Consider the following 13,958-nt stretch of genomic DNA (forward strand, 5'->3'; position numbering starts at 1 on the left):
TGCGCAGGTCCAGTCTATGGAGTTCACCGACGCCATCTTCTTCCAAGCGATCTTCTTCCTGCTTTGACCGGCGCATGCGCAGTAGGAGCATTTCGCCGGTACGATCTACTGCCCATGTGCCAAAAGTCACAAAGTGAATTCTGAAAATTTTGTGACTTTTGGCGCATGCGCAGTAGATCCGTACCAGCGAAATGCTCCTACTGTGCATGCGCCAAAACGCCGGTCAAAGCAGGAAGAAGATTGCGTGGAAGAAGATGGTGCCTTTGAACTCCGTGGACTGGACCTGCGCAGAAGGGTAAGTAACAAGTTAGGGGCATTTGGCCAGCGGGACAGGTTGGCCAGGGGGGGGGAGCGAGGGTGGACAACACACGGGAGGTGGGGAGGGTTTTTGCGCCGACTGGGTTTCCTTATCCTTTAATGTGTCCTGAGAGTACAGCTTTAAACCAATATGTTACCAGGAATCTACCAATATTCAATGTTTACACGTTTTTTAGATTTATTTGTTATAAGTAGCTCAGGAAAACACTATTTTTGGAAGATTTAGTAACATGTCTGCATATAAGAGAACATTCTTTACAAATTACAATGCATCCTTACTATCCAAACTGCCAATGGTTGGCAGGGGATGATGGGAGTTTTAGACCAGCAACAGGTCTTGCTCTTCTTCGATGCTCTCTGCACATGTACTGTATGGTCCCAGAAACACCCACCACACAGATTCACACAACAATTCTCCCAGAATACCCTTTATAACAAGGAATAAATCTAGACATAAACAACCCCCCCCCCCCAACTATGCTGTCCAACACTCTCAGTCACACGCTGTGCAATTACACACTCGCATCTGCATATAGAGGTGGAAGCCATCAAAAGCGGAGTAGGGGGTACAACTGGACACATCTCAGACCTCCCCTCATGTTCTGACTTGGAACTTGCCAGCTTTGGTCATGTACTTGATGCCTTTAAATGGTTTGTATTTCTCTCCATACATGTCCAGTCTGTTAACCTTTAGGCCTGTTAGGAACAAAAGATGTATATCAGATCATAACAAAAAATACACTGTTTGGTATCAAACTGATCAGTACAGTACATGGTATGGCCACCATTCTATTGTTCCATTAATTTAATGATCAGAGTAAAAGGAAATATCGTCCTCTTCACTTCCTCATCTACCAAGGCACCAAACACCGGCAGATGTAAGGATACAATTGCAGCCCTTACTAGTACCCTAAAAATTAATATGGCTGAAAATATATTTTATATACTGAATTTATAGCACCAGCCTAAAGTTTCAACTTCTCAATTACAGCAATGATCCAGGACTTCAAACTTGTCACAGGGGGTCACCATCTTGAAAAGTGTCTGCAGCACTCACATGCTCAGTGAGCAGCTGTTGAGAAGCTAAGTTTAGGGGTTGTCACAAATTATCAAGCAGAAAAGGAGTTTGTCCTGTAATATAAGCAGATGCTTCAGGGCTGATTATGATGCTAATTGCACTGGTTTCTGTGCTGCCATGTAGTAATTACTAGTCAGACTTACATAATGTACATTTCTAGCCTATCTTTAGTTAAGCCTAAGTTTAGTTAAATTGTCCTTTAAAGACAACCCCACTCCTGGTGTACCTGATATGGCCAGCTGTTGGATCTTGCAATGCAGGTTCAAGGTGGGGTTTTCATCTGGCTTTGAGCACCCAGCCTGAAGGCTCATGGTTCCCTTGAGATTTGGTAACTTCTGGGGATTAATTTTTCCTACGTCCCAGGACAAGAGCTGAAGGAGGGTGAGAGCAGGAGAGAGGCAAATTAGTCCTGGAGGAAGGACAGATGGAAAAAAAAACAAAGGGAGGAGAACAGTATACTGAAAGGTGGAGGCTGTAAAACAAAAATCCCCAAGATTAAACAATCAAAATAAAAATTGTTGCCCTCTAATTGAAGTGAAATACTTGACAAGCCAGCAGAGAATGTTGAAAGAAATTACATTACTGACCTTGGTCACTGGATCAAAGACATATGTTCCTTGGGAAGGGGTTAGTGTCATGTTCAGGACTCCTTTGGGCATCTGCCCTGTGAGGGTGACCCCTTCCACGGTCTTCCCCATGCTCTGCTTTGGTCCTAGCGTGACTTCAAACCTCCCAGCGCTGCTTCCTTCCCGGAAACTAATGGCGTGTTTTACGTACACCGGGATGGCCACCAAGCTGTAAGGCACAGTTAAGAGAGACAGATACATAGGTGAGGTGCCTCAGGGCTACATTGTGGCACATTGAGAGCCTACTTTGCACTGGGAGTGCCATCTGTTAGTGGTCCGTGCTGAACTCAAAGTCTGTACAGAAATGTGAAGCACTGAACGTACTAGTACAGCAGAAAGCTCTCATCTGTTTATTATAGGACTGAATGTAATCTGAAAACTGGCACTGCCTGTGCGAGTATGTGACCTGACAGCGGGCACAAGTGCAGAGATATATGATGGCTCGGGAGGGCACCCCTTCTTACTTCTGCGCGCTGACATGGTAGGACAGCAGTCGGAAGTTCCCATCAGGTGGGATGAAGGAAAGGATCCTCTCTGACTCCCATCGCTTGAAACGTACACATGGGTGAAAACTCACATCATCCAGGAGACGGGGATTCTAGGAAATAAAGTGGTAATATTATAGTTATTATATAACTAGTACCTCTAATGCTAACCTCTAACTAGTACTGCTTTGCTTTGTTTTCCCCACAGCTCTCATGCATTTTCTTCCTGCAGTCACATCTTACCCTCACTGAGAGTTTATTACCATACAGTGTACACTGGCAAATTCACTTTTGTGCTGAACATTATTTTATGTTTATATTAAAGTGGAGTTGCTGTTTATGGTTTTGCATTCATCTGGTGCCTTTAAATCGCCCCACTTTTCCCTCTGATCTTGCAAGTGGATATGACTAATGAATATATAAAACAGAGCAGGAAGCAGGGTTGGGGGTACACTGCTATGAAATGGCCTTCCTTTGAACTTCATTTTAATCAAAACCATACCCATTGCTCTGCGGTTCAGGCCTGCCCTAAACTTTGCCGTTTCATAAAGCCATGCAGAGAAACCGAATCAAGCAATTTGGCCTGGGGTAGACAGAGAGAAAAAAAAGACTTCTACATTCCTGCCACCTTGGATTTTAAGTGTAAACCGCTGAATGGGTCTTTTTTTAAATTTTTTTTAAATTTTTTTATAACTTGTTTTTATTATAAATGATAAAGTAAAATTACATGAAATATTTGTACATGTTTCCATAAAGCAAAGATTATAGTGATTATGACATCAAATATAAAACATTTCAATAACTTTTCAAACATTCAGCTGTTATGGTGAATAGCATGGGGAGTAGGTCCTATGAGGATTAGTTTAAATATGAGGTCAGCAATCTGTTAATCTGGTGACTTCTGGGAGGCGCATTATCAGGTTGAATGGGTCTTTTTAGTTTCCTTTCCAAAGCAATTCCATTCATTTTATTACTTTTATCCTTATTTCACCTTTTCCATTCCTATTCCCTTACCATGAAAGACAGGGTCAGATCTGGCATCCCACTTAGTTTCACACAGGCGTCAATCACCCCCTGGATCTCGGCTGTCACGGTGCATCCTGCAAGAGGGAAAAAGCTCATTTTCATTTGGTGCCTTTTGCTGCATTTCCCTGGGAGACACGATTACATTTTGCCAGCCAGAGTTGGATTTACATGATGCAATACATTTGCTCTCTTGGCACTAGCAATGTAGCCCCTCATGATCTGCTGAGAGCACAAGACTTATAAGTGTGGGGTGTGGGGTGATGAGTGAAAAAGTGGTTTCGCACAGTATGTAGTACAAAACTACCAGTACACTTTCACTGGTAGTTTTAGCTTAAATGATCAGTTCAGTGTAAAAATAATAATTAGGTAAATAGATAGGCTGTGCAAAATAAAAAATGTTTCTAATATAGTTAGTTAGCCAAATATGTAATGTATAAAGGCTGGAGTGACTGGATGTATAACAGAATAGAACACTACGTCCTGATTTTCAGCTCTCTAACTCAGAGTTAGTCAGTGACTTTAAGGGGGCTCACATGGGACATAACTGTTCAGTGAGTTTGCAATTAATCCTAGGCATGCAACAGTTAAGATCCAAGTGTCCTCCCTCAAGTCTCTGATTGATTACTGCCTGGTGACCAATCAGTGGAAACTAAGAGAGCTGCAAAACAGGAAGTAGTGTTCTGTTCTGTTAGACATCCAGGCACTCCAGCCTTTATATATTGCACAGCCTATTTACCTAATTTTTTTACACTGAGCAATTCCTTTGACATCCAGAGTCTTAGTCCAGTTGCTGCACTTATGCTGCCTGTTAAAACTCAATATGGTGGAAAACAATACATGTTAGACAGCTCTAACTTTAATTATTGATATGTTTCCTTTGTGTCAGGTACCTGATTTATCAATGATGGCATCAATTTCCTCAATAACATCAAAATAAGCCTCGTTATTGGTGTATTTTACTCCCGTCCGTCTCCAAGGAACCACAGAGAGTTGTCCAGTGGGAAGCTGGTCTCCAACATTGGAACTGCCTAGATGCAAGGACAATAGCATTAGAAACCCCACCCATATGTAGTAATGGTTTCCAGTTCCATTTTTTTTTCTAAACTACTTCCATTCTACTATGGGTTTAAAGGAGTAGTGTTCCCCCCTTTTGCAACATGAGTGCAAAGAATAGGGCTTGTGATGGTACTTTTTGCCTATTGTTTTAAAAAAGAATATGTATGGTTTATGTTATTATTTTAATTAATATACGGATATGGTTTATGCACTAAACAGGACAATACCTGAAAATGAAAGTTGCATTCTATTTCCTGGTTCCTCTGAGTACAATCAGAACAAATCAACAGTCCACTTAGAATCTTCTGATAATGGGTTGCTCCTCAGCTGAAAGCCTAACAAATTGCAGCTGGAAAAAGAAGTGGGTGTCTCAGTGGACTGCTAATTTGTACTATTTTTGCTTGGAAGAACCAGGAAGTAGAATGAGATTATGCTTTTGGTTTCAGATTTTGTCTATGTTTAGTGCAAGGCATATTAAAACAATAGGCAGCACACATCCATTCTTTGCACCCATGTTAAAAATGGGTGTGTACTGCACTTTTAAAATATCATGGTTATCCCCTTGTAAATTTAGCCTGTAGTAAAAAGGTGTTCCCTCCTTCAGAGATAAAGGCAAGAAAGCAGGTTTAAACACCAATCTTGCCTCAGGGAATGGGGAAAAGTCCAGACCCCAGACTGCAAACTGGACCTGTCACTACAGAATGCTTAACACATTCCCAACAATAAATGTTTTTATTAGCTGGTGAGGTGTCTAATCCAGTTGTACATTACCTGTGATGGTGTTGACCACACTACGAAGAATGGTTGGAGGCTTGATGAGCTCCTTCAGGATGTTGGACTCAGTAGCAAGAGGGAACCCATTATCCAGCATTTCCTCAAGAACCTCATATACGACTACCACGTTTTCCTTAATCACAGCCTCGGAGCATGAGCCAAAGTAATCCTGATGGGGAAACAATAAGCAGTAATTATGGGACAAGAATCAGTTTAGAGCATTCATGTGAGGAAATATGACAAGGAGTAGATGAAGATTAGCTTTCTGCACTGGTAGCATAAGAAATTATCCAGATCCACACTACTTAGTTAAACAGGGCCCTCACCCCCAGAGGGCCCACACTGCACCCAGAAAATTGATCCTGTATGGATCTACTCACTACTACAACCAAACGCATCCACAATGTGCCCAAACCTCACCCATTCACCATAAGACCTGCCCCTTTTTGACCAGAGAATAGCACCACTGCATGTGTCTGCAACTGGGCCCCTACAGGATTCCCACCTGTACTCCATGATATTTGCCCTGTCTTTCTTTAAAAAAAATCATACACATGGGGGCATATGCCTGCATCATAATATAAATCACCCCAGTCATGTGAAGAATGAACCTGGGAATACTTACATTCCGGTAATGTTATGTCAGTTCATAAACAGAGGGGATGCAGCCAAATTAAGCAGCACACGGAGCTTCACATAATGTTTATAAACATTTGGTAGTTTTTCTTACGTAATTTCCAGAAAACATACTATTTAAATACAATTTTCCCCCCTTCTATAGATGTTAAGGATATTAAAAGTCACTGAGGGGTTTTTGTGACCATATAAAGGGCACAAGGCTGCAGGCTAAGTTATACAGGAAACACTGTGTATCGCTCATATTTTATAAGGGTTAATGTAACTGATGACATCTGACTGTAATTTTAATGGATATTAGAAGTCATGTACCCCCTACTGTAAATTATAAGGATATTAGAAGTCAATCAGGAGTTGTGTGACCATTTAAAGGCACAAGGCTGCAGGCTGAGTTATACAGGGAACACTGAGTATCACTCATGTATTATAAGAGATAATGTACCCCCTGCTGTAAATTATAAGGCTATAAAAAGTCCCTGAGGGGTTCTGGGACTATAAAAAAGCAAAAAGCTAAAGACTAAGCACTTTTGTATAGGCCAGTAACATAAAATGTCCTCATATTTTACAGATATGGGATCCATTATCCAGAAACCCATTATTCAGAAAGCCTGTCTCCTAAGGACTCCATTTTATCCAAATTTTTAAAATTGATTTCCCCTTTCTCTGTAATAATAAAACAGTAGCTTGCACTTGATCCAAACTAAGATTGAATTACTCTTTATTGGAAGCGAAACCAGCCTATTGGGTTTATTTAATGTTTACATGATTTTCTAGTAGACTTAATTTATGAAGATCCAAATAAATCAAAGATCCGTTAGCCGGAAAACCCCAGGTCCCGAGCATTTTGGATAACAGGTCCCATAACGGTACGCAATGAATCAGTTGACACTCATGACATCACTAAGTACAGACTGACATCACTACAACACTTTTATAAGGACATATTAAAAAGGATGGCTCATGTGTATTATAAGGCTTTTTATACAGTGGTCTATACTTTAATTGCAAGCTCTTCCTCCCTCACATAAAGAGAAATAAAAATATAAAAGTGCGTGTGGCTCATTAAAATCATTGCTAGTACCCCATCTTCAAGAGAACATCCAAGAGCTCTGGGTATGGAGCATGACCGAAACAAGAGGGCTAACCTGGAATGTGTCCACCACACGGTGAAGGAACTCAATGGCAAAAAGTGGGGGTACTTCTGTCTGGATGACGGCCACAAAAAAGATGGCGTGCCTGTAGACGCTGAGAAGGTAATGGTGAGGGGTCTGAATGATTGGCGGCACATTCTCTGCCTCCGACGCCCTTTCCTGGGCTTCAAAGAAATAGTCACAAACAGAGCGGGAAACCACACTTTTCCAGTGCTTCTCCAGGAAGATGTCCCCCGAAGGGTTTATCAGAAAAAGGCTGTGGATCATGACAGATGGGGCAAGGCAGATGTATGGTGCTGAGTATTTCTTCGGTTTTCCTGATAAAAAAAAAAAAAATACAATGAATTTTTTTTTTAAAGTGATTGTGTCATGGGAAAACATTTTTTCAAAATGCATCAGTTAATAGTGCTGCTCTGCACTGAAATCTGTTTTTCAAAAGAGCATTTTCATTTCGAAATCTGACATGATGCTAGACATATTGTCAGTTTCCCAGCTGCCCCTAGTCATGTGACTTTTTTACTCTTTACTGCTGTACTGCAAGTTGGAGTGATATCACCCCCTCCCTTCCCCCCACCCCCAGCAGCCTAACAACAGAACAATGGGAAGGTAACCAGATAGCAGCTCCCTAACACAAGATAACAGTTGCCTGGTAGATATAAGAACAGCACTCAATAGTAAAATCCAGGTCCCACTGAGACACATTCAGTTACATTGAGTAGGAGAAACAACAGCCTGCCAGAAAGCAGTTCCATCCTAAAGTGCTGGCTCTTTTTGAAAGCATATGACTAGGCAAAATGACCTGAGATGGTGGCCAACACACCAATTTTACAAAAAAAAAAACTTGTTGGGTTAAGAATGACATTTTATATGGTACAGTGAATTATTTGCAGTGTAAACAGTGTAATTTAGAAATAAAAACAACACCATAAAAATCAAGACAGTATCCCTTATGGATGCACCGAATCCAGGATTCGGATTCGTCCGAATCCGTCTGCCTGGCAGAACGAATCCTAATTTACATATGCAAATTAGGGGCGGGGAGGGAAATCACTGACTTTTTTTTTGTAGAAAACAAGGAAGTAAAAAATGTTTACCCCTTCCCACACTAATTTGCATATGCAAATCAGGGTTCGGATTCGGTTTGGTATTCGGTCAAATCATTTGCAAAAATAGTGGATTCGGTGCATCGTTAGTATCCCTTAAATTAACGTTTACAACAGTTGTACAGTTATTTGTAACTGTTTTTGGTACTGAGTGTATAATATCTGCACTGCCAGTTCCGATTCCTAAGCTCATGTAGCAGTTGATTAACAGACCTGGAGATGAACTATTGCTACATTGCTTTGAGAGTCAGAACCAGAAATTGCAAAGAGATAAACGAATTTCGCTTTCAGCTGCAGTTCCATAGGGTTAGAATAAACACCGAGCGACCAAACATTAAATATTATTGGCTACATATCCATTTTGGGGCATGTTCAGGGGGCCACATTACATTCAGTGATGTCAGGTAAAAGGTCTGTGGGCCTCTGCAGGATAGGGGGGTTATAAAAAACAGCACCAGGCTCAGTTCAACTCAGCATATGCTCCATGGCAATAGTAGCTAGCTGTCCAGCCTCCTAGTGTCACATGACACTAAAGAAGCAGGGAAGCTGCCCTACAGGATCCAGCAGGGCTCACTCTGCACAGAAGTCACAAGCCAGATATGAATTTCACAAAGGAATGAATGGTTTAGTTTAGGAAACACACCGCCAGTTTGCTGGTTGGCTGGAGACACAACTTTTCTAGCAATAACTGTATTTCTGACTATGGAGTACAACAATGTTGTCAGATCCCCTGGGGGGACTGTATGGGGAGGTGGAAAATGGCACTGAGTTTGACTTCCAAACAATATTTGTATAATATAATGCCTTCTTCAGTGGCAGATATATTTAAACCCCTGCAAGTTTAAAGTGGCAGATGATCTGCTCGGGGAGGGGCTTATTCTCTGGATTATCAGAGTCATGGTGTTGTAAAAGTTGATGGATACAGATTTATTTCATAAGGCCTGCTATGTGTTTGTATGAAATGCAGCACTGTGTAATAATGCTGAGTATCTCTATACACGGATAATGACCAGGCTGCTCTGTATAATGATGGGATATCCATATACACAGATAATGACCAGGCTGCTCTGTATAATGATGGGATATCCATATACACTGATAATGACCAGACTGCTCTGTATAATGATGCGGAGCATCTCTATACACTGAAAATGACCATGCTGCTCTGTACAATGATGCGGAGTATCTCTATACACTGATAATGACCAGGCTGCTCTGTATAATGATGCTGCGTATCTCTATACTCCGATAATGACCAGGCTGCTCTGTATAATGATGCTGAGTATCTCTATACACTGATAATTACCAGGCTGCTCTGTATAATGATGCTGAGTATCTCTATACACTGATAATGACCAGGCTGCTCTGTATAATGATGCTGAGTATCTCTATACACTGATAATAACCAGGCTGCTCTGTATAATGATGCTGAGTATCTCTATACACTGATAATTACCAGGCTGCTCTGTATAATGATGCTGAGTATCTCTATACACTGATAATGACCAGGCTGCTCTGTATAATGATGCTGAGTATCTCTATACACTGATAATAACCAGGCTGCTCTGTATAATGATGAGGAGTATCTCTATACTCTGATAATGACCAGGCTGCTCTGTATAATGATGCTGAGTATCTCTATAAACTGATAATGACCAGGCTGCTCTGTATAATGATGATGAGTATCTCTATACACTGATAATGACAAGGCTGCTCTGTATAATGATGAGGAGTATCTCTATACACTGATAATGCTGGTAATGTGCAGGTTGCTCTGTATAATGATGCTAAGTATGGTTACAGTAATCTAGAGGTGCAGCGCGGTACAGGAATGACGTGTATGAGTGGAGAAAGCGCCAGCCTATTCCTACAGATGTGTGTATGTATAACTCTATTTGTAAAGCACTGTTAAGTAGCCGCAGCGCTGTACAGTGCATAAAAGTACTATATATATATATATATATATATATATATATATATATATATATATATATATATATATATATATATATACACACACACACACACACATGGGGGAGACAAATCACACAATAAATATATACAGAATCATAGGACAAAGAGCTTAAGTGCTATGTGCTAAGAGACATCGTGGGAAGGAGGTCCCTGCCCCGTAAGGCTTACAGTCTAAGTACAGATGCGGAAGGGAGGGCAGGAGAGAGGGTAAAAGACTTTAAACTCTTCCACTCTCAGAGACGCAGTAATGAAAGCAATGCCCTGGCTGAGGAATGAATGAAGGTAATTAAGTGCTGCGGACTCCTACCTCACACAGGATCTTCCGGCACCATTAAACAGCACGTAACCAGCGCCACAGCAGCAGCTTCCTCCGTGTCACATGATGTCCCCTCCCCTCTCCTGGCGATCAGCTGACTCTCACTCTCCCAGCCACCAGCGGGCCGGTGCTTTGTGTAAGTGGGCGTGGAATAGGGGCGTGTCCTGTGCTGCCAATGTAAACCGATGCCTTTGTGTGGCTGAGTGAGTGTATGTGTGGAACAGTGAGGTTGAATGGAAATGTTTGTACTGGAGCTTCCTCCTGAATAGTCACGGAAAAAGACCTGCAGTTAAAAATGGCCGGATAAACACTCCCGCCATCCTTTCTGTATTACTAGGGGCACTTGTGTATTACCTCTAGGACCCCCTTAGTTTAAGTAGGACTTTCCTTTTTCTAACTCTTAATAACATATAAGAGTCAAGGGCACACGCTCAGATTCGGGTAAATTAGTCGCCCAGCGATGGATCTCCCCTTCTTCGAGGCGACTATCTGCCTCCCACCTGCTAGAATGTAAATCGCCAGCAGGGTGGCACTCGGAGCACTTCGTTTTCTGAAGTTTCCTTGTGATTCAACTTAGGGCGACTTCGGAAAACGAAGCACTCCAACTGTGCCATCCTCATCTCATACATTCTAGCCGGCGGGAGGCAGTTCGGGGAGATTAGTCGCCACAAAGAAGAGGAGATTTGTCATCGGGTGACTAATCTCCCCGAATCTGAGCGTGTGCCCTGACCTTAAAGGTTACACAGTTGCAGTAACGTAACAGTTGCAGTAGCATAACTGGAGGGGGCGGGACGTGCAGCCTGCCCCCCCCCCTCTGTAACAGGTTTTTTTCCCCCCGAAATCAGCCGATGTGGCCAGAAATCGGCAGTCCACAAGCTGCCGGAGGGCCCTGAGGGCCCAATTGCACCCCCTGCTCCCCCGGTAGTTCCACCACTGCACAGTTGTGATGCACTGGGCCTTTGCTCTGCGGACAAGTGGCCCCTCTTTTCCTAACAAAGAGTATGATACCAAAATAGGGTTGCCACCCAGACGGTATTTTACCAGCCTAGCTGGTAAAACACCTGCCAAGGTTGGGGCCAGTATTACAAATTTACCGGCAATACCCTTAACAAAACCCGCAAGACTCCAGTCCATGTGTGTATATACGTAAAAAGCAAAATAAAGATTCTTCCCAAAAAAATGAACAACAAAAATTAAAAATACAAAACCATTGATTAGAACATGAAAGACAAGACAAACGCGTTTCATGCTTGCTGGGGCATTTATTCATAGGCTCATATGTTCCATCACTCAGTCACACTGGGTTGTATATTTTATTGCCTTTATGGATTGGTTTGTGGGAATCCAGAGTAGCCAGAAATAATCACAAGCATGGGGTGATCATACATATTCATTGCAGTTAGTACCCTGGCTGGAATCAAAACTAGGACTCTAGTGCTACAAGACTGGGATAGAATGGTTAAAACACACAAGATAGAATGATCTGAATTTTTATTATGTACTTGGAATAATGCAGTTCCTAAGTAGTGGACTAGGAGTGCCTAGTCCGTGAGATAAATTGGTTAGAATACCTTTGCAGATTTCTCAAAATGTAATGTTAGAGCTCTTCACAGAATAAATTGATAAATATGTGTCTAAAAATCCCACAGGAATGGATAGAAAGCGGGAAAGTTTTTCTGTGGGGAGCTCTAATATCACATTTAGGAAAATCTGCCCCCTTGTGTATACAATGCCAGAGGTAATATGACTAGAATGCTTCCCCATGAAATCCTACCCTACCTAGACTACTGCAAACTATTTCTACACAGCCTCCCTGTTTCCTCTCTTTAGTCCTAAAGGATGATATCTCCATTAAATAAAAAGTGCACTCCAGAAAAGTGCTCATCCGCGAAATAGTATTTTTCACTTTACTAATTTTGAGAAAAAGCAGATATAACATAGTAAGTTAGGTTGAAAAAAGGCACACGTCTATCAACTTCAACCTTTTACATTTATATATATAACCTGCCTAACTGCTAGTTGATCCAGAGGAAGGCAAAAAACACATTTGAAGATGGCAATCGAACCAGTCCCTGGATCAACTTTAACTACGAGCAATCTTCCATAACCCTGTATTCCCTCCCTTGCTAAAAAACCTTCCAACCCCTTCTTAAAGCTATCTAATGTATCAGCCTGTATGACTCAGGGGGAGAATTCCACATCTTCACAGCTCTTACTGTAAAAAAAACTCTTCCGAAAATTTAGATAGAACCTCGTTTCAGGTGAATAAAGCATTTGAGATTATTTTATGATCCCCTTATATATTTATACATAGTTGTCATATCACCCCTTAAACGCCTCTTCTCCAGCGTGAACAACCGGAACTTGGCCAGTTCTTCCACAAAGCTGAGATTTTTCTTACCTTTTACCAGCTTAGTTGTGTAGGGAGTTTGTGGGGGGTAACCAAACCAAAGTAACCAACTCAAGACCTTGCTTGCCCTCACAGTCACTGACCGGCATTGCTTGCAGCAGCCAAGTTTATTATCTACAGTAACTCCAAAGTCCTTTTCCATTATGGATTTGCCTAGTGCAGTCTCATTAATGGTATAGGCAGCTGCATATTGTTACATCTCAGGTTCATGACTTTACATTTATCGACATTGAATCTCATCTGTTACTTAGCTGCCCAAATTGCCATTTTGCAGGATCCTGCCACATCCTGTATGGAATTAATTGGGCTGGATAGTTTTGTGTCATCTGCAAACACTGATACATTACTTACAGTATATAAGGGGATCATATAATAATCTCTCTAATGCTTTATTTACTAGCTGACACGAGGTCACCCATTCTGATTAGAAGAAAAGAGTTTCCACCTAAATATTCGGAAAGGGTTTTTTACAGTGAGAGCTGTGAAGATGTGGAATTCTCTCCCTGAATCAGTGGTACAGGCTGATACATTAGATAGCTTTAGGAAGATGGCTTTTTAGCAAGTGAGGGAATACAGGCAAGGTTATGGAAGATAGTTCATAGTACAAGTTGATCCAGGGACTAGTCCGATTGGCGTTATGGAGTCAGAAAGGAATTTTTTCCCCCTCTGTGGCATATTGGAGAGGCTTCAGATGGGTTTTTTTCCCTTCGTCTGGATTAAAGGGAAGTTAAGCAAGTTAAAAAAAAGTCAAAAGGTGTGTCTTTTTTTCAAACTTACTATGTTACTATGTTACTAATACCCTCCCCTAAGTCATTAATGAAAAAGTTAAATAAAAGTGAACCCAATACAGAGCCCTGAGGGACCCCACTAAGAACCTTACTCCATGTAGAGAATGTACCATTAAAGGGGCGGTTCACCATTAACCTTTATTATGTTATAGAATGGGCAATTCTAAGCAACTTTTCTACTGGTTTTCATTTTATTTTTTTTTCATATAGTTTTATA

At 41.5% G+C, this 13,958-nt stretch overlaps 1 protein-coding gene across 1 annotated transcript; it reads right to left on the reverse strand.

Annotated features, from left to right (window-relative positions):
* Nucleotides 1-471: 471 nt before the first annotated feature.
* On the reverse strand, nt 472-10,615 carry ap3m2.S (adaptor related protein complex 3 subunit mu 2 S homeolog). Its single transcript, NM_001095318.1, is given in 9 exon segments — nt 472-1,014; nt 1,623-1,767; nt 1,984-2,191; nt 2,487-2,620; nt 3,522-3,607; nt 4,424-4,561; nt 5,361-5,532; nt 7,145-7,467; nt 10,535-10,615. Coding segments are annotated over 8 exon segments (1,257 nt in total). The 5' UTR covers nt 7,418-7,467; nt 10,535-10,615; the 3' UTR covers nt 472-913.
* Nucleotides 10,616-13,958: the final 3,343 nt, after the last annotated feature.

The sequence above is a fragment of the Xenopus laevis genome, chromosome 3S (assembly GCF_017654675.1).
Source record: "Xenopus laevis strain J_2021 chromosome 3S, Xenopus_laevis_v10.1, whole genome shotgun sequence".
NCBI lineage: Eukaryota > Metazoa > Chordata > Amphibia > Anura > Pipidae > Xenopus > Xenopus laevis.